General features: G+C 39.5%; 1 protein-coding gene across 2 annotated transcripts in view; it reads right to left on the bottom strand.

Moving 5' to 3' along the window:
* Positions 1 to 23,405, bottom strand: part of frmd5a (FERM domain containing 5a) — a 69,221-nt gene that overhangs the window by 19,012 nt on the left and 26,804 nt on the right. For both annotated transcript variants that reach the window (XM_080874120.1, XM_080874121.1), the window contains exon 2: positions 1,984 to 2,088. In XM_080874120.1, the coding sequence (XP_080730246.1) occupies positions 1,984 to 2,088 (105 nt within the window). The remainder of the gene's footprint in view (positions 1 to 1,983; positions 2,089 to 23,405) is intronic.

The following is a 23,405-nucleotide window of genomic DNA, read 5'->3' as shown; positions in this document are numbered from 1 at the left end:
GTTTCTAGAGCGAGATTCAGATCCTGCATTTCACTGGAATCGTATTCTCTCTCCATCTTTCGCCGGTGTTGTCTTCTCGCCAACCCAACCCACCCACAGCAACAACCACCAAAATAGCCCTGAGTGACAGCATAGGAAATGCAGCATCAGCAGAAATTGGTTCTTGTCTGAAGAGCTACAACACGATCTGTGAACATGTTAATACTTCATGAATCCAGCAGTGCAACTATATGCCTCACAGCAGAAGCGCCTGTTGGGACGGCCTTCAGTCTGAAAGGTGGCGTGAGTAAGAGACACCGAAGAACACAACTTTTCACTCTGGACCACAATCTCGGTCTAAATCAAAAACATTCAAATTTTAAACTGCAGGCATGCACGTCGTTTTGACACAACGCAACACAGTAATGTGTGCAAAAAAGTCACTCTTAGTTCACATTCAACAGCTTCTGCTTTTAAAAGTTTGGAAGCCAGAGATAAAACAAGGCAGTTTAAAAACTTAGCACTCTAGTTTCAACTCAAAGACCATATACTCTTTCACCAGAAGTAGGAACTGCCTCTCTACTTTTAAGATTAGGCTTAAAACGTTCTGTGACAATGAAGGACTCGACGACCACAGTGTTGCAGTTTTTCAGCGTCTTTTATTTTCCAGTTTTTAAAGTTCCGTCTTTCCAGCTGCCCCATTTCTGTAGCACACACCGCTCACCCCTCCAGTCCCAGCAACATCCTTAACAGGGTAGACTTGATTAGGTGATGAGGTCAGGTGTGCGAGCCGGCCTCCCCTGACACCACACCCTAAACCCACTGCTCGACCCCTCCCCTGCAGCTGAGCCACAAACCACACCCTGCCACACTGACCTTTTCAATAAAGCATATGGTTAGAGCAGGATCAGGTGGCCCTGAATCCTCCCTTAGTTATGCTGCAATAGGCCTTGATTGCTGGGGGCTTCCCATGATGAACTGAGCGTTTCTTCTCCATTTACCTCTTTTCACCCACTTTGAGTTTATAAGCCACTTTGCATTTAATGATTAGTAATTCTTAATCTCTGGATCTCTTCCACAGACTGTTTTGTCTCCTGTTTCCCTTCTCTCATCTCCGATCACTTGCTGCAGATGCTCTCTCTCTGAACCTAAAGCTACTTCCTGTTAAAAGAGTGTTTTTCCGTCCCACTGTCGCTCACTATCACTAAGTTCTTGCACAGTTGTCTGAGTGTTGGGGTTTTCTGTCAAATTACAATATATATTCCCCTGAGGCTATATAAATAAGATTGAATAAAATTGAAAATTATCTAAAATACCAAAGGAGGAATTGTCTGAGGAGCTGAAAATTTCCTTTCTTATGAACAATTTCAATTTAACAATAACTAACGCAAACACGTTAATGTATATGTCATAACATATAAGAAGTACGGATGGATGTTAATACCATTTCACTGGCACTATTAAGGTCAGATCATCTTCCAATCCCCTTATTGTCCCCTGATCATTTTTTTTATGTGCACAAAAAGTAGGAATGCAAAAGTTTTCAACATCAATACAGCTTTCTTAGCAACAGACTAACGTGTGACTCAGATGAGGCGAGTTTCATGTCACACAAACATACTACCATTTATAGAAAACGTTTTAAATATTTGAGGTTTATGATTCCAGTAAATTAAATAATTTTTAACATCTCAACTTTAACTGGTTCTCTATTTCCCTCTCTAGTAAAACAATGGGCCCATTAGGCATTAGCTGAACTTTCTATCAAGACTCAAAGCTCGTGCAAAGACATGAGACTAATTAAAGATAATCTCATCTGACCTCCAGGAAGAAACAGATGCCTTTCACCTTAATGATATTGTGTATTTCAAGGATGAGCATTTCTTTCTCTCAGACTAGATTTTAATTTTGTGAAAAGTACCTCACTAAGAAAACCATAAATGAAATGCACATTAGTATAAACACAAAAAACCTCTTGCCACACTCACAGATGTAAACACTTACCCGCTGCTTGTCTGGATCCACATATCTGATGCCAAAATAGTCTTTTTCCAGTAAGTTGAGGTTATGGCAGATGAGGTCAAACAGATATTGTCCCTTTGCATCCCGCTGCAATAGAAGAGCAGAAAAACTGAAATTCAAAAGCAGCAAATCACATATTCGAGCACATGGCCCCAAAAAAATTCAGCCAAGAAAAGCTAAGCCTTTAAAATGAGAAATATTTCCTGCTAGAAGAATGCTTTGCTCACTCCAGCAGATATATCTTGGATTCATCTAATATTAATACGAAGCCAGAGCCATCTGAAGTGTCTGGAATAAACCCCATCACACAGCTTAAAAAGAGAAAGGATTAAAAGTGATGAGGTCTTTCTCGGGTTTGCTTATATTTCTGAGTCTCACAATGAAGCTTCCCTCAGAGCAATGGTTCTCAAACTGTGCAGCAGGGCCCACTGGTGGGGCATAGAGCCACTACAGGTGGGACGCTGAAGACCAGGGGGAAAATGTGGAGTGAACAGTGAATAAATATGATGATTGGGGGACTTTCTTTCTGAACACGCTGTTTGGAAAGAAGCAAAAGAACAAACTGAGAGTTTCTCAGTATAATTGTTTAGCACTGGAAGTGTTTTACACAACTGCAGACACCTGCAGATTTAATTTGCCAATACATTAAAAGTGATTATTACAACTGTGTGCATCGCTACAGAAAGCCAGGCAGGGTAATAATTGAGTGCGTGGGTGACATACGGTACAATATCATGGCATATTTTGTGGGAAATACAGAAGAACTGAGCAGCTAAACTCAAATAACCTCAAATAGCAGAGCTGAAATTTTAAGCAGATTCAAAATCCTTAAATGGCAGGAGGTCAAGTACATTTAAAAAGTTTTAATTAAGCATGTGAAACTGAGCTGTCTACGACACTTCAGTGTCTCGGCTTCTGTGGTATTAACGCGTTACATCAGAGCATACGCCTAGTAAATGTGACGAGGTTAAAAGGTTGGTGATTAATCAATATCGGGAAGACAGCACCATTAATCCTAAGGCTACTCCAGTGCTGTCACTGCTCAACAACTACCACCCTGACTGGGAAACATGAGGCCAGGTACAAGATCACAGGGTTGACTTAATGTGGAACTTTTGCAAGCCTAAACCTCAAGTCCAGAAAGGTATAAAACAAACCAAGTCAGGCTTTCTTTGACTTAGCGATTCCACTACACCTAAACCTCTAGTTGGAGATAACGGGTATAATGATGGTGGTTATTTAATTTCTCTCTCCTTCAGGCTCTGTGCGCACTCATATATAAATGGGCATTTTACACATCATATCACTCTTTGATGTATGACCCCTTTGAGCTCCGCCTACTCCAATCAAAGAGCTTACCAGATGACGATGATAAAATCTAAATTAAAAAAAAAATTAAATCTAAAGAACATATAATAATCCTGGAAATTAACGTTTCAGTGAATTATTTTACTGCTCAGTGCGCACACGGTGCTGCTGCTTAATGCTAAGGTGATGGTTGCACACTAGAGTTCTTAACTTTTAAATTGGATACATTTAAACTCTGCTGTACCACAGCCTCATAAAGCAGATGTGGAAGTAGCTTTAGGTTGTCTGCAGATCAAAGCAAAATTTCATTGATTGAACGGGTATTCTTGGTGTGTGTTCTGTGTTCTTGTAGCTGTAGTTCCAGCAGTATAAAACATATTCCAGCACAGAATCTTTAAAACATGCTGTAAACACAGCAACGTGGCTCAAGAGTTGGGTGTTCGTCTTGTAATCGGAAGGTTGCCGGTTCGAGCCCCGGCTCCGACAGTCTCGGTCGTTGTGTCCTTGGGCAAGACACTTCACCTGTTGTCTACTGGTGGTGGTCGCCTCTGTCAGTGCGCCCCAGGGTGGCTGTGGCTACACTGTAGCTTGCCATCACCAGTGTGTGAATGTGTGTGTGAATGGGTGGATGATTGTGTATAGTGTAAAGCGCTTTGGGGTCCTTAGGACCAAGTAAAGCGCTATACAAATACAGACCATTTACCATAAATAAAGGAATCGGTGAAACTGTGGAACTTAGAGAGCAAAAAAGAGAAAAAAGAGAGCAACTCTTGTGACACACAAAACTCAGCTTGACATTTCTTATCTTCATCTTATTTTGGTTCTTTAGACCAGCGGTCCCCAACCCACGGGCCTCGGACCAGTACCGGTCCGTGAGTCGTTTGGTACCGGGCCGCAAGAGTTGAGGCTCAGGTGTGAAATATGGTTTTCAGGGTTTTTATCGGTTTTCAGTTATTTTGTTATCGTTTTTATTGTTAACTCTGTTTTCCTGGGTCTTTTCACGTGTGTTATGAATAAATCTTCTTTTTTTCGGTACCGGTACTAGTTTTATTTTGTTGTATTTATCCGCGACACCTTAAAGGCCGGTCCGTGAAACTATTGTCGGGCATAAACCGGTCCGTGGCGCAAAAAAGGTTGGGGACCGCTGCTTTAGACCATAACTTCACTGCTTTAGTTGCATTACAAATTACACATCATATTGTCCAGTGTCTACGTGCAGAGCGTAATGCTTTTCAGCTAATAAATCCTATGGACACTGTTCACAAAACCCAAAATAATAAGAAAAAAATGAGAGACAAGCTGGTGAAAAGCTCTTCTTCTGCAGAGAAAAAAAAAGCTGTTCCCTAGCAAATCCTACATTTCCACTATTTATTTATTTATTTTTACAACAAATGTAGGTCAGATAAAAGAAGCCCACTGGTAGATCACAATGTTCGTCTGCAAGCTTTTAGTATCTTATTGCTAATATTTACTGCCATTCAGTGGAACTACAACACAGTTGTGTGTTGATGAAAGCTTTTAGAAGCAAAAAGGCCAGATATTTTCCCCGAGTGCTTTTTCAAAGCCAAACGGGCCTACTAGGACGGTAAATATTGGTATTTTCATATCCATCGGGGCTGGAAATATCAAGGCAAATTAATTCTAATTCCGCTGCGTTTCTGGTGTTTCAACTTTAGATTGTTAGTCGCAATTACAGATTTGAATTCATTATGAACTAGTTTATAACTAGTTTGATGGATTTGTTTGTTTGTTTGTTTTTTTTGGGGGGGGGCAGCCTCTAAAAGAAAGCAATCAAATCTAAAAAAAAACAAAAAAAAACACCCAGCTCGTGTCTGTGCCTGAATCTAATTGACTGAAGTCTTCCTAGTATTCAAGTCTCAGTGCTCACAGTGACTAATGAGGGGGTCAGCTGAGGTGAAGGTTGAGCACCCACAGTCAGCCGTCTGTCTTATTCCTCCTCCTCCTTTGCCCCGTGAAGGCAAGTAGAAGCGTTCCTGGCAGCACACCCCTGCATGTCATTACTCCGGCTGCAGATAACAGGCACTTCATTAGGAAAAGGCTTGTCAATGCCGAGCTTGTCGCTTACCCACCATGACTGTGTGCCAAATGCCCACTGGAGTTCTGCGACTGAGGGTAGCTGACCTTTATGCAGCGAGACTGGGGGGTTGCATGGGTGCTCGCCACTGTCACTTCAAGATTATTACTTTGTTGTATTATCACTAACCGATCTGACGTGCCTGTTTGAAAAATGGAACAGCAGGAACCCCTCAGTCTGCCTGGACACTATCACACATTGGCTGACAAATTAATGGAAAAACCAATAATAACATGCCTTAGGAAGAAATTTTTAAGTGTGCTGTGAAACTGATTCTCCAAGAGTCTGGATCTCTCCTGGAGGGATTAATACCATTCTCCCAAAATATATTTACTCATTTGACGTTTTAATGGCGCCACAATCTCCCCTATATGTTGACCCAATCAGTGACCACTGTGGCTGTGACCTCTGATCACTTAGAATAACTTTATATTGATTTGCAGTGGCCCTGGAGCCAATCCATGCCACCAAAAATGCGTTTGGGGTTAGGGATAAACACGGTTTCCCAAGAGTTCAAAATTCAGAGTTTCAGTCCTTAAACAGACACACAAGTAAAGCAACAATGATCTAAATGACTAAAGCGTTTAGGCACCATTCCAAATCTTGGTTTTATTACTGGATCCTAGAGCCAAGCTCAAGGAAACCACAGACAGCAAGAACCCAAACACATTAAAAAAAGCTTCTTTAACAGAAGAGTCAGACAGGACATCTGTTCTTTTGTTACATGGAAAGAGCAAGTTTGTTTAGTATTCAGCAGCAATCTCATGCATCTCTCTTGCTCCCTGGTGCCCTCTACACAGCACAGCTGCATTATCCTCCCACCACTCGCTCTAATTACAAGATAGAGGTGATTGCAAGAGAGAAAGAATGTCCTGAAATTTCTAATTAATTCTAATGAACCACTTCCTCGCTTTGACTGCAATTTTAATATAGCATTACAAGAGCCACAGCAGACTTACAAAAGGTTTTATTGATATAAACCTGTGGCAGAAAGAGTTTCAACACAGCCAGGGAAGCAGGTGTGACCCTGAGATCTCTGACGCCTGATCGTGTCGTGCCGCCCAGTTTGAAACTCTGAAAACAAAACAAAACAAAATCTAGAAATAATCAGAGGAGTAAGAACACGTCATTTTGAAAATTTGTTTAGTAGGAAAAATCGCATGTGGCCAAATGTGTGATACATATATTTAAAAATATTTTAAAAATTCACAATTCATTGCTTCAGCCTTACTGGTGAATTTGCATAAAGATGCTGTTTCTTGACGGTGAGGCAAAAAGTAGAGCTCAGCTTTAGCTTAACAGCCTCAGTCTTCTTTTGAAAATGCTGAATTTATCGATAATAAGACGTGGTTTAGGGAGCTGCTCGCTCTGGTTGCTTACTTAATGAATTTTTAAGCCCTTTGTCAGGCATTTTTAATATTCTAGCTTTTGGACAACTTTCAAAATGAACGCTGTTAAACAACTTTAAAATTTCAAGGTTGGTACTAGTCTGGATGCATGTCAGGTTAATCTGTGATTCTAAACTGGCCACTGGTGTGAATGTGAGAATTTGAGCTTTGTTAGCTCTCTGGTAGACCGATAACCTGTCGAGGGTACTCTGCTTATTGCCTGATGAGAGGTGGGATAGGCTCCTAAATTTTAAAAGCAGTTAGGAAAGTGAATGGATAAAAGTTACCTCTCTTTGACTGTGTCCTGATCTCTCGCAGGCTTTCTAACCAATCTGATGGTCTGTTCTAATTAATACAATCTTTCTCACGTCTTTAACTGAAAACAGCACAGTGGTTCTCCAAGATCCTAAAGATCTCCCTGTGTACAATGAGCACTTCCTCTTCAGATTAATCATTAAAACGGTCTCCATGTCACCAGATAAGCACTGACCATTAATAAAAGATTATATCACTTTATAGTGAGAGGAGTGGAAACACAAAAAAAGCCATTTAGTGTGTGTGTGTGTGTGTGTGTGTGTGTGTGTGTGTGTGTGTGTGTGTGTGTGTGTGTGCATTTGAGAAGTGTAACCTTAAAGATACTTTTTGGCGTGAGGTGATTTCTTTGGTTTCATAGGCAGATTGCTTTCTTTCGTCCCAGCAGATTGAGGTATTGCACTGGTTAATGTTTCAGACAGATTCAGACTCCTGCTGTAGTTCAAGTCATGACCCCGCCGCTTCAGCTGGGAAAGGAGTGCACAAAGGGCAACCCACAACCGCTAACAGTTAGTAAGAAGCAAATCCTTACAGCACGTTTGAAATCAAGTCTGCTTCTAGCAGGTCTTTGCTTCAAGGAGCAGCAGATTATTTGTTGGGTGTAGGTCATTTCTGATTATTTTACACTGTTTTAAACTTCAGTTGCAGAAAATAAAGAGAAGTATCCAAGGATGATTTTAGAAATAAAGCTTTATCATTCAAAAGAGTTATTAATTAGTAGTTTGAAGCTGAATAGGACAGGAAAAGTGCTCGTTCTCTATAAATCTACTGAGTGCAAAAAAAGAAATGGCAAGAGTTCAATTTGGACCTCACAAAGCCAGTGTGTGACATTGAGTGATAATGGGAATAGATTAGGTCCCAAAATTTGGGAACATGTGGAGATTTGTTCATAGTTCTTCCTATGAGTAAGTGATTAAAAATACAACCAGTGTGAATTGAAACAATCAGTCTTCTTCCCCAGCAATAATTTAATATACAATATCAAGAAATCAGTGCTCTATTGTAAAAATCATACAAAAGACTAATTACAAGCCTAGAAAAAGTGAAAATTCACTGACAGCTGAGGTCAAAAAACTAAAAAGACTCTTTGAAATAAACGAGTGTTTAAAGAACATCTCTAAAAACTTGCTCTGTTGACATACAGCAAGTAAACATACAGATTCTTTTCTTACTAGCGGGTCTGCATTAGCTTTGAAGCAGTTTAGCAACACACACTAATATAATGCAACACAGCATTACAGTAATGAGTCTTTGTACAAAACCCAGGAAACAGTTTGCAGTAAAGTCTCACTAGCAGAAAAGTGGGCCATCAAAACATGATGGGAATGTGCAAGGATTTGCCCCAGAAATGGGAGGAATCAGGAGAATAAGCAAAGCAAAAGGGAGCTACGGATAGAGAGATACGGACAATTGCTTTTAAAGCTCTCTCAGCAGCTGAATGGGTGACAGTTGAGTTCGCATTTGAAAGCGGATCTCATAAGAGAGAATGTTGTATTTAGCACAATGCTGAAGACTGCACCCAAATTATTCACAATTGACCCTGAATAGGTGACCCTGGATGAAGCTGTTCTCCTCCTAATGTTCTGACTTACACTGCTGCACTTTCACACAAAAGAAAAGAAAAGATGAAGTGCTTTATACGTCTGCAAAATGCAACCTATCTGGCATTCTGCTTACTATTTAGGTCAACAACAACAGCCTGGGAGACTGTATTTCTTAAGTTACATCATCCATTGTGATAAAAGGAACCACTGTAAAGCTTTGGGATATTAAGTATTTATAAAAGGAAAAAAGGGATCACAGTGTAAGTAAAATTATAATGAAGTCAAGTAAGAAAAACTGCAAACGACAAGCTCAACAGGGTAATTTATTAGCCACAGCAGCAGTAAATCAGGTGTTTATTTATTTGTGAAATTTTCTTCTAGTTAATCATTGGTGAGTTACCACTAACACTAACACACAGCCAGATTTTTAAGTATTCCATCATTAACCAAAAGTGTTGACCTGGCCACAAAAACATTTTCTATGAAATATTCCCACTATGAGGTGCACTTTGGTACAAAAACATCTATTACAATGCATTAATACTGGACTTACTGGGTTTGCTAAATATAAGGCAGCTTGATGTACAATATCTATAATGCCTTCTTTTATATGTAAAAATATTACATGATATTTAAATGCACAAATTTTAAAATTTCACAAAAACTAAATTATTAATGTAACAAATGCTCTGCGAAAATCAAAATTTGCATTAGACCATCAGGAGTGTTTATTATAAATTTAAGCGTGCATTTATTTTTTTAAGTCAAGAAATCAACATAATGAAGAATAAAATCATCAAAGCTGTCAATCAAATTACACTTAATGAAGGCTATTCCATGTAGAAACTCACTAACAGAGATTTTCTTGGATTGGAGAAGTGGGAAAAATGTAATTATAGACAAAGTTTGAGACTTGTGAACAATAGGGAAGCCTTAGATAGCCATTAGGGTGTCAAATGCAAATGCATGTAGCGTGAAAATGCTCCTGGCAGAACACCACAGGCTGGTTTGGTTGGCTGCTCACATACATTCATGTATTGCTCATACATTATACTTTAAAATGTAGCAATTTCTAAAGCATTTACTTTTTTACCACTTTAATCGCTTATTTTTATTCATTTACTGTGTTAAGGTGAAAAAAATATAAAGTATAAGGACATATATTGTAACTTTGTGACACTTCAGCCAGTTCTGGTTTCATTCTTTACCAGAGTTTTTCTTTCTATACCGTACAAACACAAGGGTTTGGATGGAGACTGTTTAAGGAGATCGCAAAGAGTCTTCGGTTATGTCCTTACTTTAAAGTGAACATCATCCATAACAATACTGTATGATTAATGATTAGTTATACAAACATGCTTTCTGGGTGACAAAAACGATGCACCCTAGACCTGAAGTGTCTCTAGAAGTATATTTGATGGAGATTTGTTTGTAGCATGTGCCTAAATGTGCCTGCGGGGACAAGGAAATGAATATGTTTCTGAGTCATTAGTCCTTCAGCCCACCAGTGATGGATTTCATTGCCAGCTCTGCTCTAATGGCCTTTCTGTCACATTTCTCAGCTGTACATACAAGTGAATATTGCAGATACCAGGTTTTACTTCGTACAGCTACTTTAGACCACTGTGCAGGGAAGGTTTTAAAGAATACAATGCAAGAAAACAAAGCAAAAAATGTTGTCTTTATTTGAAACCAAACATTTTATTTTCTTTCGTACATCCCCTGGTTACTACAACATTCGTGTTATCTTGGAGTTGTTCCCCCACTGCGTAACATTTACTAAAAAGTGTGACAAATACCCCCAAAACTGAATGAGCAGCACAATTGGTGTCATGCTTGGGATTAGCATAATGAAAACAATGCCCGTTTTATTTATTTTGATTTTTTTTTTTGGCATTTGCACAGCTCTGGTGGTGATGTGCCAGTGCAGTCTCCCCCACTGTAGAGAGAGCCTGTCGAGCAATGACTCAGTGTGGCAAATTCAGACTACATCAACCCCGCGGCCCTGACATTTATTCCCATGCAATGTTAACCTCTAAAGGAAACAACTGGGCAGTCTTATAGCATGCAGCGTTATCACAACTACATGTAGGTCTGGCTCACAGGATGACACATTTTACCAGACGTGCCCATTTGGGCCGCTGGCGAAGACTCATTCACACATTGACTGACATCTGTCGTTACACTGGGTGTGTAGCCATAAGTACTGCTCTATAGATTTCTTGAAAAAGGGCAGCTGTTTAGTGCCTGTCAGCCTTTTAATCCATAGATGGCATCTAGGAACACTGGGCTTTAAAAGAACGTACCCCAGAGCGTGTCAGAAGTGTTAAAAGCTGCACTGCACGGTTTACTACCTGTCACTGTTCCCAGGCTTCTTCTACAGTGTGCCTCAGCACCAGACTCAGCCGTGGGCTTTTTCTAAACAATAAGGCAGCTAGATCATTTCTCCATTATCCTTCTCTTTGCCAGCACTAACCCCCTATCAGGCAAAGGCAGCCGGAGCCTTTCAGGCCGTCTTCACCAATGACTCTTTCAAGCCTGCCATCTCTAAAAATATGCGAATGCCCCCTTAAGGCCTGTTATTTCATGACCATGCACCTTCTTTTTGGTGTGATTATCAGCAGCACATGCTAATAATGTTTACCCCTTTTCTTTGGCAGTGCACACATTTTATAGATTTCATGACTCTCTCTCCCTTTTTCTCTATTTCAAGAGCTGTCTTGCAAAACTGCTTCTCTGCTCCTACTAAAACAATCTGCTGACACAAACAAAACAGCTGCTGAAAGCATTTGTATCTACTGTGATAACACCGCTACTGTCAGATCCTTAATGAAAAGCAAGACCACACAAGACAGAGAGCATGAAGAAAATAGGGACTTCTGGGTTCACTCAGATGCCATATCTTTTTACTGTCAAACTGCAATTTCCCTTCTGAATTCTTGGTCTTTTTCTGTTACCACCGCAGAGGGATATTTCCCAGCCGCCTCTTCTATTTTTGTCAAGTGGGCTGATTGAATCTGAAGGCACAGGAGAAAACATCAAAAGGGAACCGCTCGTTTGCACATGTGCATTTGACTGAATGCACCAGAATTACCATCGAATGGTGAAAATATCGGAGATTCTATAAAAGATAAAACAAAGAAGCTCGTGTATCATTTAAGTGGACTGTTTTATGTCAGCAGACTTGTGTTATATCTACCAGGATTTCTGGAGTTTAGCATAATTAGGTGCTAGGAAACAAATTGAAAATAATCTTTTGAACCACAAAGTGACCACATCACTAATAATGACAAATTAGTATCATTTTTATTTTTTTGATCATGGAAGCATGAATTATATTTTCAAAGTCTATGGGAGAAAGATAGGATTTTAATTTGGCAATTTCTTTTTACTTTGAGGTGGAGGTCACTGATATTCAAACTCATCCTAGATTTTTAATAGCAGCACCTATTGTATGAATCCTAATGTATGAAAATCACTGAATTCAACCACCCATCTACCTAGTAGGGTGATGACAACACCCCATCATCCTTTTATGCTTGAGGGGTAAAAATTGGTCTTAACAACTGTGGTCACTTGCTTCTCTAATTTAAAAGGACTTTCTAAAAACAATCCAAGATAATAAGTAAATAGATAAATAACAAGTAATAAGAAAAATAATAAGTAAGAGGGCCAAGGGTATCAGTTAACCCATTTAGACAGGTTTGATTTCCAGAGACAATATTTTCAGTCTTGTTTTTACTAAGGGTAAGAAAATTGTGTGTTAACCAATCTTATTTAGTTAAACAGTCAAACACAGGCTGCAGTTTGATTCAAGCATCCAAATAGGAATGTATTTAATGGGAAAGAAAGTAAATTTGAATGTCATCAACATAACATGAACGGGAATATTGTACTTCATGAAAATCAATAAGGAAACATAAATAAAAAAAAACAAAAAAAAAAAAAAACACACAATAACCCAAGATGGAGCCTTGAGGTACAGCACACCAAATAGGGGCTAAGGAGCTGTGCCTTTAAGACCAACAACAAGTTGGTTCAAGTTCAAGTCTTGAATGCTGCACCCACCTGTGTCAAAGACTTCATAAAAAAACTAAAAGAACTGAAGAGAACTACAACAGCACAACTGTCAAAAGTATTGTCTCAGTGACATAATGGGATTTAAACTAGAGTGTAATACTTCACAAACACCATGAGTATCTAAAAAAGTGGTTTAGATATAGAAAAAACATTTGGTCAACATACATACAATTATTATTTGTTTAATATCACATGCGGATTGTGAACTCTTAGACACAGAAGTTTACAAAAAAAAAAAAATCCAGAGCTATCACTTTGTGTTGTTTGGATACCTGTGAAGATAGATTCACAGTCAGCTGGACTGCAGTAGCACACAAGCCCCAGGGCCCCATCAATAGAGATTTTAGTTCCCAGGATTCACTCCTCTTCCTGTGCCACATCTAGTTAGTCTTATGTGACGCTACCTTGTCCAAAGCATTCATGTTGTCATAAAGCCAACCACCAGAAAGGTGATGACAGGTGGGGTGTTAAGCAGTAAGCATGAAAAAAGAATGGAGTTAGGATGGAGTTGTGTTTCACAGCAGGTGTAGTAAAACAAATAAGAATTAAATTATAATTGAAGAAGTTCTAGATAGGAAGCTTTGCAATATAACATTTTCCTGTCTTCTAATGTAGCTGGTTACCATTGTTTTCTCAGGAGGAAACCAACAAAGGCACACAAATACAGACTCATTGTCTCTGGCATAACTGCTAATCACAAAGACAATGACAACAGTCACTGAGTGACTAATTTATCACATACAAAATAGTCCATGAAACTTAATTAATACAACTCTCTTATATATTTACTTCCACAAACAACTTATCCAGTGTCCTTACATTCCAAAAAGCACACTGATAACACACCAGCTTACTGACAGAGGTCTTTAAAAAAAACATCTAAAAGTGTTTTTGTGATATCATTCCCCTGCTTCCTCAAATACAAAGAGGCATCCTAATTGCAAGCAAACTGCACATCTTCCACCAAAAAAAACAACAGCACAGTGATAGGATTGTTTCTGTAAAGTCAAAAGGCAAAACATCAAAGTCAGTATAAAGAGGGAGACGCTTGACAGTGAAGTCAAGCTTTTCTCTGGTGAGTAGGCGGAAGCTTCATTTTTCTGGCTCTGCTCATAAAGTCACATCCAGATGGATGATAATACGTGCTCGAGAGTCACACTTGTTTTTTTAAGAGATGGTGGGAAGTTGCTGTCAATCAACAAAAACAACTTTTCAGACCAAATAAAATTCTCTCTTTTAGTATTTTTAACACTCCACTACATGGGTAATTATATTATATTAATATTGGTAAGATATAAGTCATTTTACATGTCCAAGTAGACATATAAAAGCATACAGTTAAGTTGCTGGAAAGCAAAGAAAGAAAACACAATTTAACAAAACTCATCTAATTAAATAGATTGCATGTGAAGTCAAAGTACTTATGACTTGTCTATCAAGTCAACAATCATACAGTGTCCTTGGTTTTTCAGTCAGATCTACTGGTCACTACCTCACTGGTCATGTACACTTTTAAAACACCAAGACAGTGATGGCAGAAATTTTCACAACAGATCTTATATAACCAATGGGCTACATCACAGTGGACGTCCATTTAATATACTATCTGTTGCACAGCCATCTTAATTCTTCAAGACATGCTGAACTCACTTAGGCAAGCCTGAAGGACATTCAAAGCTCTTCTTTGGATGTTGGCCTCCTTTCATTCTGTTCTCTGTCAAGATGATCCCACACTGCTACAATAATGAGGTCCAGGCTCTAGGGAGGCCAATCTACTCTGTATGCATTTACTGCTTTGGGAATGTGTTGCTAAAAAAATAAAAAAATAAAAAGCCACTGTCAGTCATACTATTTCAAGATGGTACTGTGTGGTGGATCAAAAGCTGACACCTTAAGCTTCAGTGGACAGTAAACAGATCAACTGAAGGGCCTGATGCATCTCTCAGGTTCTGTGTGGGGTCTTTTCTGGATGTTTTTCCTATTTCTTTAGGATATGACTTTCAGATATTGCTCATCTGCTATAGATTGTTTTTTAGGCCTGGCACCTTTTCTTTTCCCTCCAGCTGTTCAATTTACTTACATTCTTTTAAGGGCATATTGCAAAAATACTATTGTATGACACTTTCCTCTTGTCCATCACTTGTCTATTTTTTTTTTTTTTTTTAAGGACACTGCACACCATGCCAAAATACACCAAGCATTTTGGGGAAATAACTTGCTGGTGCAAAAACAGTAACAGCTACTTTGCTAGTAACAAAGTAACATATAAAGGCTAAGGACACCATTTAAAATAAGTTCTTTGCTAAGCTGTTTGTTATATATAGACAACACTGGTTCATCCTTTGATTTTGGTGCCTCTTCAAGCTTAAATAAGTCATAGGTCAGTATTAAGTGGCTTACCAAACAAAAATGCCTCCTGTGAAAATGATCAGGACTGGACTGAAAATGAGTGAAAAAGCAGCCAATGTCAAAAGAAAAACTCTCAAGACCACTTGAGAGTTACAAGAAACTCTGGCTCCAGAACAGGAACAGAGAGAAAGACAACACTACAATACAGTAAACGTATGCAAATTTAGATAGCTCTTAATAATATAACACAATCTGGATGAGAAGCAGTGCTTCTTTGTAAAAGGCATTTAACAACACAATTGTAGTAACACCTGGATTTCCCTTAAATCGCCCTTCAATCACAGCCTGTTGAGCTTGGTGAATTAGACTTCCACTGCTAGGCTATATAGCAGCTACTAGAGTTATTTGCCTAATTTGCAGACTTACAGGAACGTGCACAGATCTGAATACCCAGATATCTATGTGTGTAAGAGCAGTCCTCAACCACACTAGCACAGAAGCTGGCTGACTGGAGAAAAGATGCTAAGGAATTACCACCCTTGAGCTATTTAAAATGTCTCGTGCTTAATAGAGTGACCCTCTGTGATACCACTTCACCCTCACCATTGTCTCTAGAGCCCAAGGAAATATTACTTTACAGTGGTGAATCCAGCCATAAAAATGCAGAGAGCTGTTTGGCCCCGGAGACCGGCTGCCTGAGCACAGAGGCGTGAAAGACCCACCACTGCCTCAGTGTGTCAACGCTCTAATGGAGTCCCAAGGGAGGCGCAATCTTTTCAATAAATGATTCAGAGAAACAGTTTTTGTTGAATGCTGCTCTGTGTAGTTTGACAAGTTTAAATGATGCCAAAGGTGGGTCATCAAACTTCCCGTCGATACCTTGTAGTGAAGACTGATTCAAACAGTTCAGAAAAGAAATTACAGAGACAGCTTTTGTAATTGGGATTTAATGATTTTTTAATGCGCAGATTTTGCAGAGCACCTGACACGTAAAAACTCACTAGTTGTAGATTCTCAAGTTTAAACCTCCAACAAACTAAATGTTGGAACGTTTGAAGCATTTCTACAAAAAACAAGCACAATAGCTTTCCATTTTCAGACCAAATTATCAATCGATGTAATGAAGAAATAAAGAATAAGCATACATGCTCTCAGAGTAGTTTATAGGCTATCCCTGAAATCTTACACTAAATATCACAGGCTCTCATTAAAGTTAAGTAATGTTAGGCTCCACCATAATATAGAAAATTAGGAAATCATCTTTTGGTCATACACAGCTTGTTCACCCTCTGGGAAACAAAAGGGCCGTTTCAATGCCAATGAACTCTCTGGGGTGTCATAAAACTGACCTGTCATTGAAAATGCCAAAAGGACATGTAGCAAATCTTTCCCCTGTAGGAAACACAGCCACAAGGCTTCATCGATCCCATTGTGATGACAATTTTATGACATTACACAGTTGATATACTTATAAAGTGTCCTGCAAAAACAACAGGTACACTGAAGATAAAGGTGAATGAGACATTTCATAAGATTTACCCGCAATAGTCCCACTATACTACACTATTTGCTTTTATGTCATCTGTTCTTCCCTATCAGCTGTTATGGTTATTTTCATGGTGGACTTTACGAACTTCAAACTCATTAAATTTACTTACTGAGTTTGTATGAGAGCCCAGCACGTCTCTACTTACTTTTACCACAGATTAAGAACAATCTCTTTTAGACTGTGACGTTGGTCGACTATGTAGTGTGACAGCCATGAAGCTTGCAGCCCCGCTGTTCTGTACTTGGCAACTAAAGAGCCAACTTAAAGAGGTGCTTTTGAGTGTTAGGCCCAGGATTTATAGTGACAGTCTATTTGAGAGATTTCCTGTGGTGTCATTTATAGAGCTTCAAGGAGGAGTCTCCCAAACTGGACACACTGGACAAATAGGAATCCAAATCTGATTTCTTCTCCCATAACTTCAAGTGTGAAAACAAAAATCCTTCATTCATTGGATCACTGTGTACACGCCAAATGGATCAATATAAATAAAATTGCATTATCAATAATATGGTCCCTCAAAGTAATGTTCTCTAGAGAACCCAGCCAATATGGGACTTTTAAGACCAATAGCAATACTAATATTTGATTATTTAACTGGTCCAATATATTGGCCGATATTTTGGCCAAACAAACAGATTTACCACCAAGTTCTGCTTGAACCAACTGATTGTTTATGGAGGGCCTTGACTGTCAAAATACATGAATGAAATACATAATTCAATAATTAATTAAATATGTAAATAATTAATTAAGTGTCAATTGATTAAAACTGTAAATAAATAAATTAATAAAAGTTTTAAACAAAATGAATTGACAATTATTCATATTTAATTAATTAATTGATTTTAATTTAGTAATGTGTGGCGGGACGCAGTCTGCGATGATGTTGCAGGTGAGATGGACGCACCTGCACAGCAATTGCAATCGCGCCTTGCCGGCTTAAAAGTCTGACTGTTTAATGTTGTTGTGTTGTTGATGTGTGTGGCAGCCGACAGAGTGTCTTTGCAACAGCAACGATGTGCAAAAGTGTGTGTGAATAAACAATGCTGAAAAGCATAAGAATGTCATCAGGTCTGCTGTGGGTTCTTTACATAATGGCACATTGAATTATTTAATACATTTAATTCAATATCATTTAATTATGTTTTTATTGAATTTGGCACTCAAGGACTCCACAGTTGTGTTTGTGGCACTTCAAACTCATGTGCTCCTAACAAAGAAGGTGCAGAGTGACTTCTTCTGGTGGAGTCAATGCTCATCACACGGCTGAAGGGTGTTTCTCCCATCTTTTCTTTATTTGTTAAATTTGAACTTTTTAGCTTTACGAATGCCATCTTCAATAAATTGGCCCAACCAACACTCGAAAATTGAAGTAAATGTAGTTTGTAGTGAAAATTCTTAATCTCTCTTAAAAATAAAATAGAACTGAAACAGTTTAATAATCAACATTAACAATTTGCAAACAACCCCCTCCAGGGGCAAGGGTACCTAGACCCGGTTTGTAGAGTACGCTTGGGGAGTGTGATTGTGTGTACAGCGTCTCTTTATGTCTGTCTCCACGTTGGTTGAGTGTGGAGTAAGTGCATATGAGAGCATGAGGGTGGGATGGATGTTTGTATATGTGTGTGTCTGTATTTCTGTGTCTATATGTCAGGTTGGGTGTCAGGCGCCACCTCTCTGGGGACATCTTAGGCCCTCCAAGGTTTGGAGGCCTATCTCCCCCTACCACCACTTCCCCTGCCAGTGGCGGACTCCCTCAGACATCGGTGCGTTGGTGGTTCTTTGTGTCCGGGGATGGGCGTCCAGATACACACCGGCTCACTCCTTGGCGGCCGCATATCGGGGCCTGGAGCCTGGGGCTCGCTCGGGCCACTTCGGAGGTGGGGTGCCCCCGGCCTCTCGGCCTGGGGCTCGGTCACTCAGGCACGGCTGGCTGCCGGCGGAGCTCACGGACGCATCATTGCAACTCCCCCTGGCTTCTGCTCCGCGGCTGCTGAGTGAGCCCTCATCTGGGACTCTCCTCAGCTCTTTCTGGGACAGTGGCGCGGCTGCCCCTCTGTTGGTCTTCCTTGGTCTCTTGTGTTCTGGGGGCCTCTGGATGTCTGGAGTTTTACCTGCTTCATGCCCTGGAGGACGGGGCTGTGGCCCCCCCACACCCTCTAGCAGATCATTACATGAAGGAACCTTTTAAAAAAAAAAAAAACAAGCGCGTCCATGCTCACAGGTGTACACACGGGTGATCACACCCACAAACTACACCCTTTTTGGCTCCTACCTCAAAGCACACTGTGTTCTGTTGATCTTATGTGCTGCACAATAATGTTTAATATTTAGTATTTACTGTCATATTCCCATATATCATTGTGATGTTGTTTATTCTATTACTCTTGTTCTCTTCTGCTTGTTTTCTTTTTTCTTTCTCAGCAGGTGACCCAGGTGATTGATATATGCATTTTTTTTAAAAAAGAAAAGAAAAAAAAAAAAAACAATTTGCAAACAAAAATCAAATTCACAATCATGGGAGTGCTGAAGCCTATCCATGCTGCCACAGGGCAAGAGATGGGGTACACTCTGGACAGGCTGCCAGTCTGCGAGGATGAAATAGAGAAACATTCACACCAATGACCAATTTACGACCAATTAACCTAACCAAAGCCCACGTATATATCTTTGGATATACATGGAGGAGGAAGCTGACGTATCCAAAGATAACGCCAAACAGGGGGAACATGCAACCTCCACACAGAAAGGCTCCAGTCTGCATTTGAACCCAAGATCATTTCACTGTGAGACAATGGTGCCAACCACTGTTCTACCCTTTGACTCAATCTTTCAACCCTTTCATTTTCCATGGAAAAAAATGGCAATGATTGGTTCAAGCCCATCAAATTCCTTCACAGTCCTTCCTTTTCGTCTTCTCTGAAAGTAAACCTATCATGCTGGGATTAAGAATTTTTCTTAAGCAGCTGACATCTTTAAAAAAAAGTAATCATTACAAATGGGAATAGACATTTTTCACTATTTTCTACAGACAGAAAATGCAAACTATTAAGAGTAAGAACAACAACTACAGCACTGAATGTGCTTTTACACGTGTTTGACAGATGATTTGCAAAAAGCCGTGCTGCTGTCATGTAAGTGTCATAGGAAACACCTAGCTGTGAGGGATCTTTTGATGCACATGTCTGTGTCATCTGTGTGGACAGCTTGAAAGAACTTTTCTGTAAGTTGACTTCAGCTTGTTCAGGTCTCAGAGTCTCAGCCTTTGACAGCACAAGCCTCAGTGGCTAACCTTGCCGGAGGTTAACCGCAAGGAAAATGAAGAACCCCGGAACATAATTAGTTTGCATGCTTAATTAAAAGCTGGTATTTTGAGAGCAATCTGATTGTACAGCTAATATAAATTAAGCCTCTTAGGATGAATCTCCAGGAGGGGAGCAAAAAATAGAAATTTCAAAAGTAGCTGTGAGAACTCTTCTGGCCGTCTTTCACTTCCACGCAGCTTTGCTTGATCTCCTGGGGGAGACACAGTGCTGATTGTCTTAAAAGCCACAGAAGCTAAAGGTTAGAAATGTTTCATACTGGGGTCCAGTACACCATGTGATAAGACAAAGCAGTGTTTAAATGAGTTTGTAAGCAATCAAGACGTTTTTCAATAGAAGACGGGGAACCGCACTGCTAAAACAAGTAACCATGTTTCCACACAGCCATGACAGATAATGTCCAAGAAACCAAAGAAAGACAAAATGAACATCACACTAAACTACATATAGTGCGATGATCCTAACATTTTGTCTCATGCTATGAATCCAGCATAGACCTTTCCTTTAAAATAGTACGCCTTCACTTCTTGCTGAAACTCCAAGGATGTGGCAGCTTAAATTTGGCTTGAGCCAAGATAGCAAAAAAGAAAAAAAAAAAAGGCTTTGGTCAGTGAGAGAGGTGATTTTACATTTAAAAATTATCCATTACATTTAAAAATTCATAATGTACAAAAAGCCAACGAGTAATTGTGTTCAGTAATCATGAGTTCAGTATTGACCAAAGCAGTCGTGTTTATGATTTTTACCATAACTAAGCAGCCCTGCCCTCAAGGATCTAATATAAACCTTGATGGATAAATCAATCCTTTTCTCTCCCTGGTATTCCTGTGACATTAGCGTTCCTTAAAGCGGATGATAAAGTAGCTGACAGTGAAGATGAGAGAGGAGAAGAGCCGAGCAGAACCTTTCTGTACTTTTACAGCACCAGTCTCTTATTCTTGCTCCTTTGAATACAAGAGAGTGTGCAGATGAATGGTCACAGAAGAAGGCTTAACATAATTATAGCACATAACAGGCAAAGCATAGGGTGGCAAATATGTTTTAACTTTCATCACAACGGTGCCCTGCTTCAAACACGTCTTTGACAGTCTCATAGCAACAGCCGTATCCATGAGCAGCACTCTTTTAGCCTCTCTTAGTCCGGCCCATGCTCTTTATTTCATGCCCTTTGAATGAAGGTAGGCAACTTGTTGCAGGACACGTACAATGTAAAGATAGCACTCAGTCTTCCTCAGTCTCAAATTCATCTTCAGCTGTCTCCCACACAGCTTACATAAGGTATTGATTTGAGTGTGCCAGACTTCAAATGGAAAAACAAGTGAGTAAGAAGCAACTCTGAATAGCTTTAACAAATAAAATTTTAAAGATTTATCCAAAACAAAGATTAGTAACTCAACATCACAGAGCCAATTGACACCTTGCGGTGAAAAAGAGCAACAAAGTCTAGTAAACATAAAAAACCCAAAAACTGAAGTAAAGCATCATGAGACAAGCAGGTGCTATGATATAAAAAGGACAACATAAAAACATTTTTATGTAAATTATTTTCAAATCATGTAGAGCCATGTCAACAAAGGCACACCCCCTCCAATTCAATTCCTTGATGCTTTTCTTTTTTCCAGCTTTCTGTTGTAGATTTGCTCCCATGCTTGAGTCCAGTTGCCTGACCCAGTTTCAGTTCAATCTTTAGCTGTCAGACAGATGGCCTTCCGTATGACTCTACAACACGTTGGTATGGAGACGACTTCATGGTCGACTCAATGACAGGAAGGTGCCCAGCGGCCATAGATCAATACCAATCATCACCCTTCCACAACCGTGGCCTGACAGTTGGTATGAGGTGTTTGCGCTAATATGCTGTGTTTAGTTTTCGACAAACATGGTGCTGTGCGTTAAGAAGAAACACCTCAACTTTGGACAGTGTTCCAGAAAATGTGTGGTTTGTTCAGATGCAACTTTGCATCTGCTGCCATTTTCCTTTTAGAGAGAGGAAATTTTCTCTTATCAAACCTAATAAATAAGCCATACTTGTTCAGTCTTTTACTAATTGTGTTGTCATGAATTTTAAAATGTAACATACTAATCGAGACCTTTGGAGTCTGAGATGTAGTGCTTGGTTCTCTGAGCATTACACAGTCTGACCTTGGGGCGGATTTGCTTGGATTTCCACTCCTGGGAATACTGGCAGCTGTCCGCAATGTTTACTACTTGTGAATAATGCTAATGGATTTGATTAGCAGCAACTTGTTGCTACTTACCCTCCTGATTCCTATAGAAAAGGTGTATCTAATTTTTCACACACATATTATGCATTTTGGATTAGATACCTTAAATAAATAATGATACAGTGTAATTGTTGTTCATCTGAGATTTCTTTTTCCCAATTAAATGGATGTCAAACTCATTTTAAAATGCAGGCAACATACAGCCCACTCTGAGCTTATGTGGGCTGGACCAATGAAACGCCCCTTTCTGTCACTGCAGAAATTTAACTACACATTTAATCAAAACAGTATGTCTCACTTTTTCTACATGAAAAAAGAAATGCTGCTGTAGTCCAAAGTTTATTTCTTCCCGTACATTTTCCAAAGCCATCCAATGGGCCAGATTGCAGTCTTTGCCTGCCCAATTGTGGCCCCCGGGCCTTATGTTATACACCCCCGCCTTAGAGTATTCATGAGGTATCACTTTCACAAGAATAAAGATTAAGATATACTTCATCACAGCAGCCAAAAGCATAAAAAAACAACATTCATTTATATTCCTTCCTCAATACAAATAAATTGAATATCATAAAACAAAATAGCTAAAACAGGTACAAAATAAATAGCACAAAAGGAGTTCAGTAAAATGAAAAATATGATAAGAGGGACAGCCCAAAAATATAATGCCTCCAGCCACAGCTGTTGCTGGCACAGAGACAGCTGTGCTCTACTAACCTCTTAAGCTGCTTTTTGTTCAAAAGTATCCTCGTCTTAAGCTTCCTCACTTTGTTTATTGCAATAATGCTCAGAATTAAAAAAATAATAAATAGTGAAACAATACCTTCAGCATGTTGTTGTTGCTCTGAGGAGCGCATATATCTGTAGTAATCACGCTGGCAGAAAAAGCAGACATTCTCAGTTCAGCTTGTCACCCTCCAAGTGCTGTCATGCTAGTTTGGCTCAGCCCAGTGAGCCTCTAAAGATGCAGCGTGCATGCAGCCAAATGCTTTTTAAGGCGATTTGGAAAACTGAAGAACACAACTTCCAGATACACTGTGCAGCATACAGGACTGCTGCTTGCACTTAAAAACTGACCCACACTGCATTTTCGTGTTGCTTTAATATGCAGAATCATTACTACAGAAAGCAGATTTTTAACAAAATGTTGTTTAAGGGCATTATAATATATCAACCAAATAATATCAACCATCAAATATTTTCCGAGCAACTTAAAATGTACAATAATACATTA

Source organism: Rhamphochromis sp. 'chilingali', assembly GCF_963969265.1.
Source record: "Rhamphochromis sp. 'chilingali' genome assembly, chromosome: 2".
NCBI classification, from domain to species: Eukaryota; Metazoa; Chordata; class Actinopteri; order Cichliformes; family Cichlidae; genus Rhamphochromis; species Rhamphochromis sp. 'chilingali'.
The sequence above is the reverse complement of the archived record's forward strand: the minus strand, read 5'-3'. Positions and strand labels throughout refer to the sequence as shown.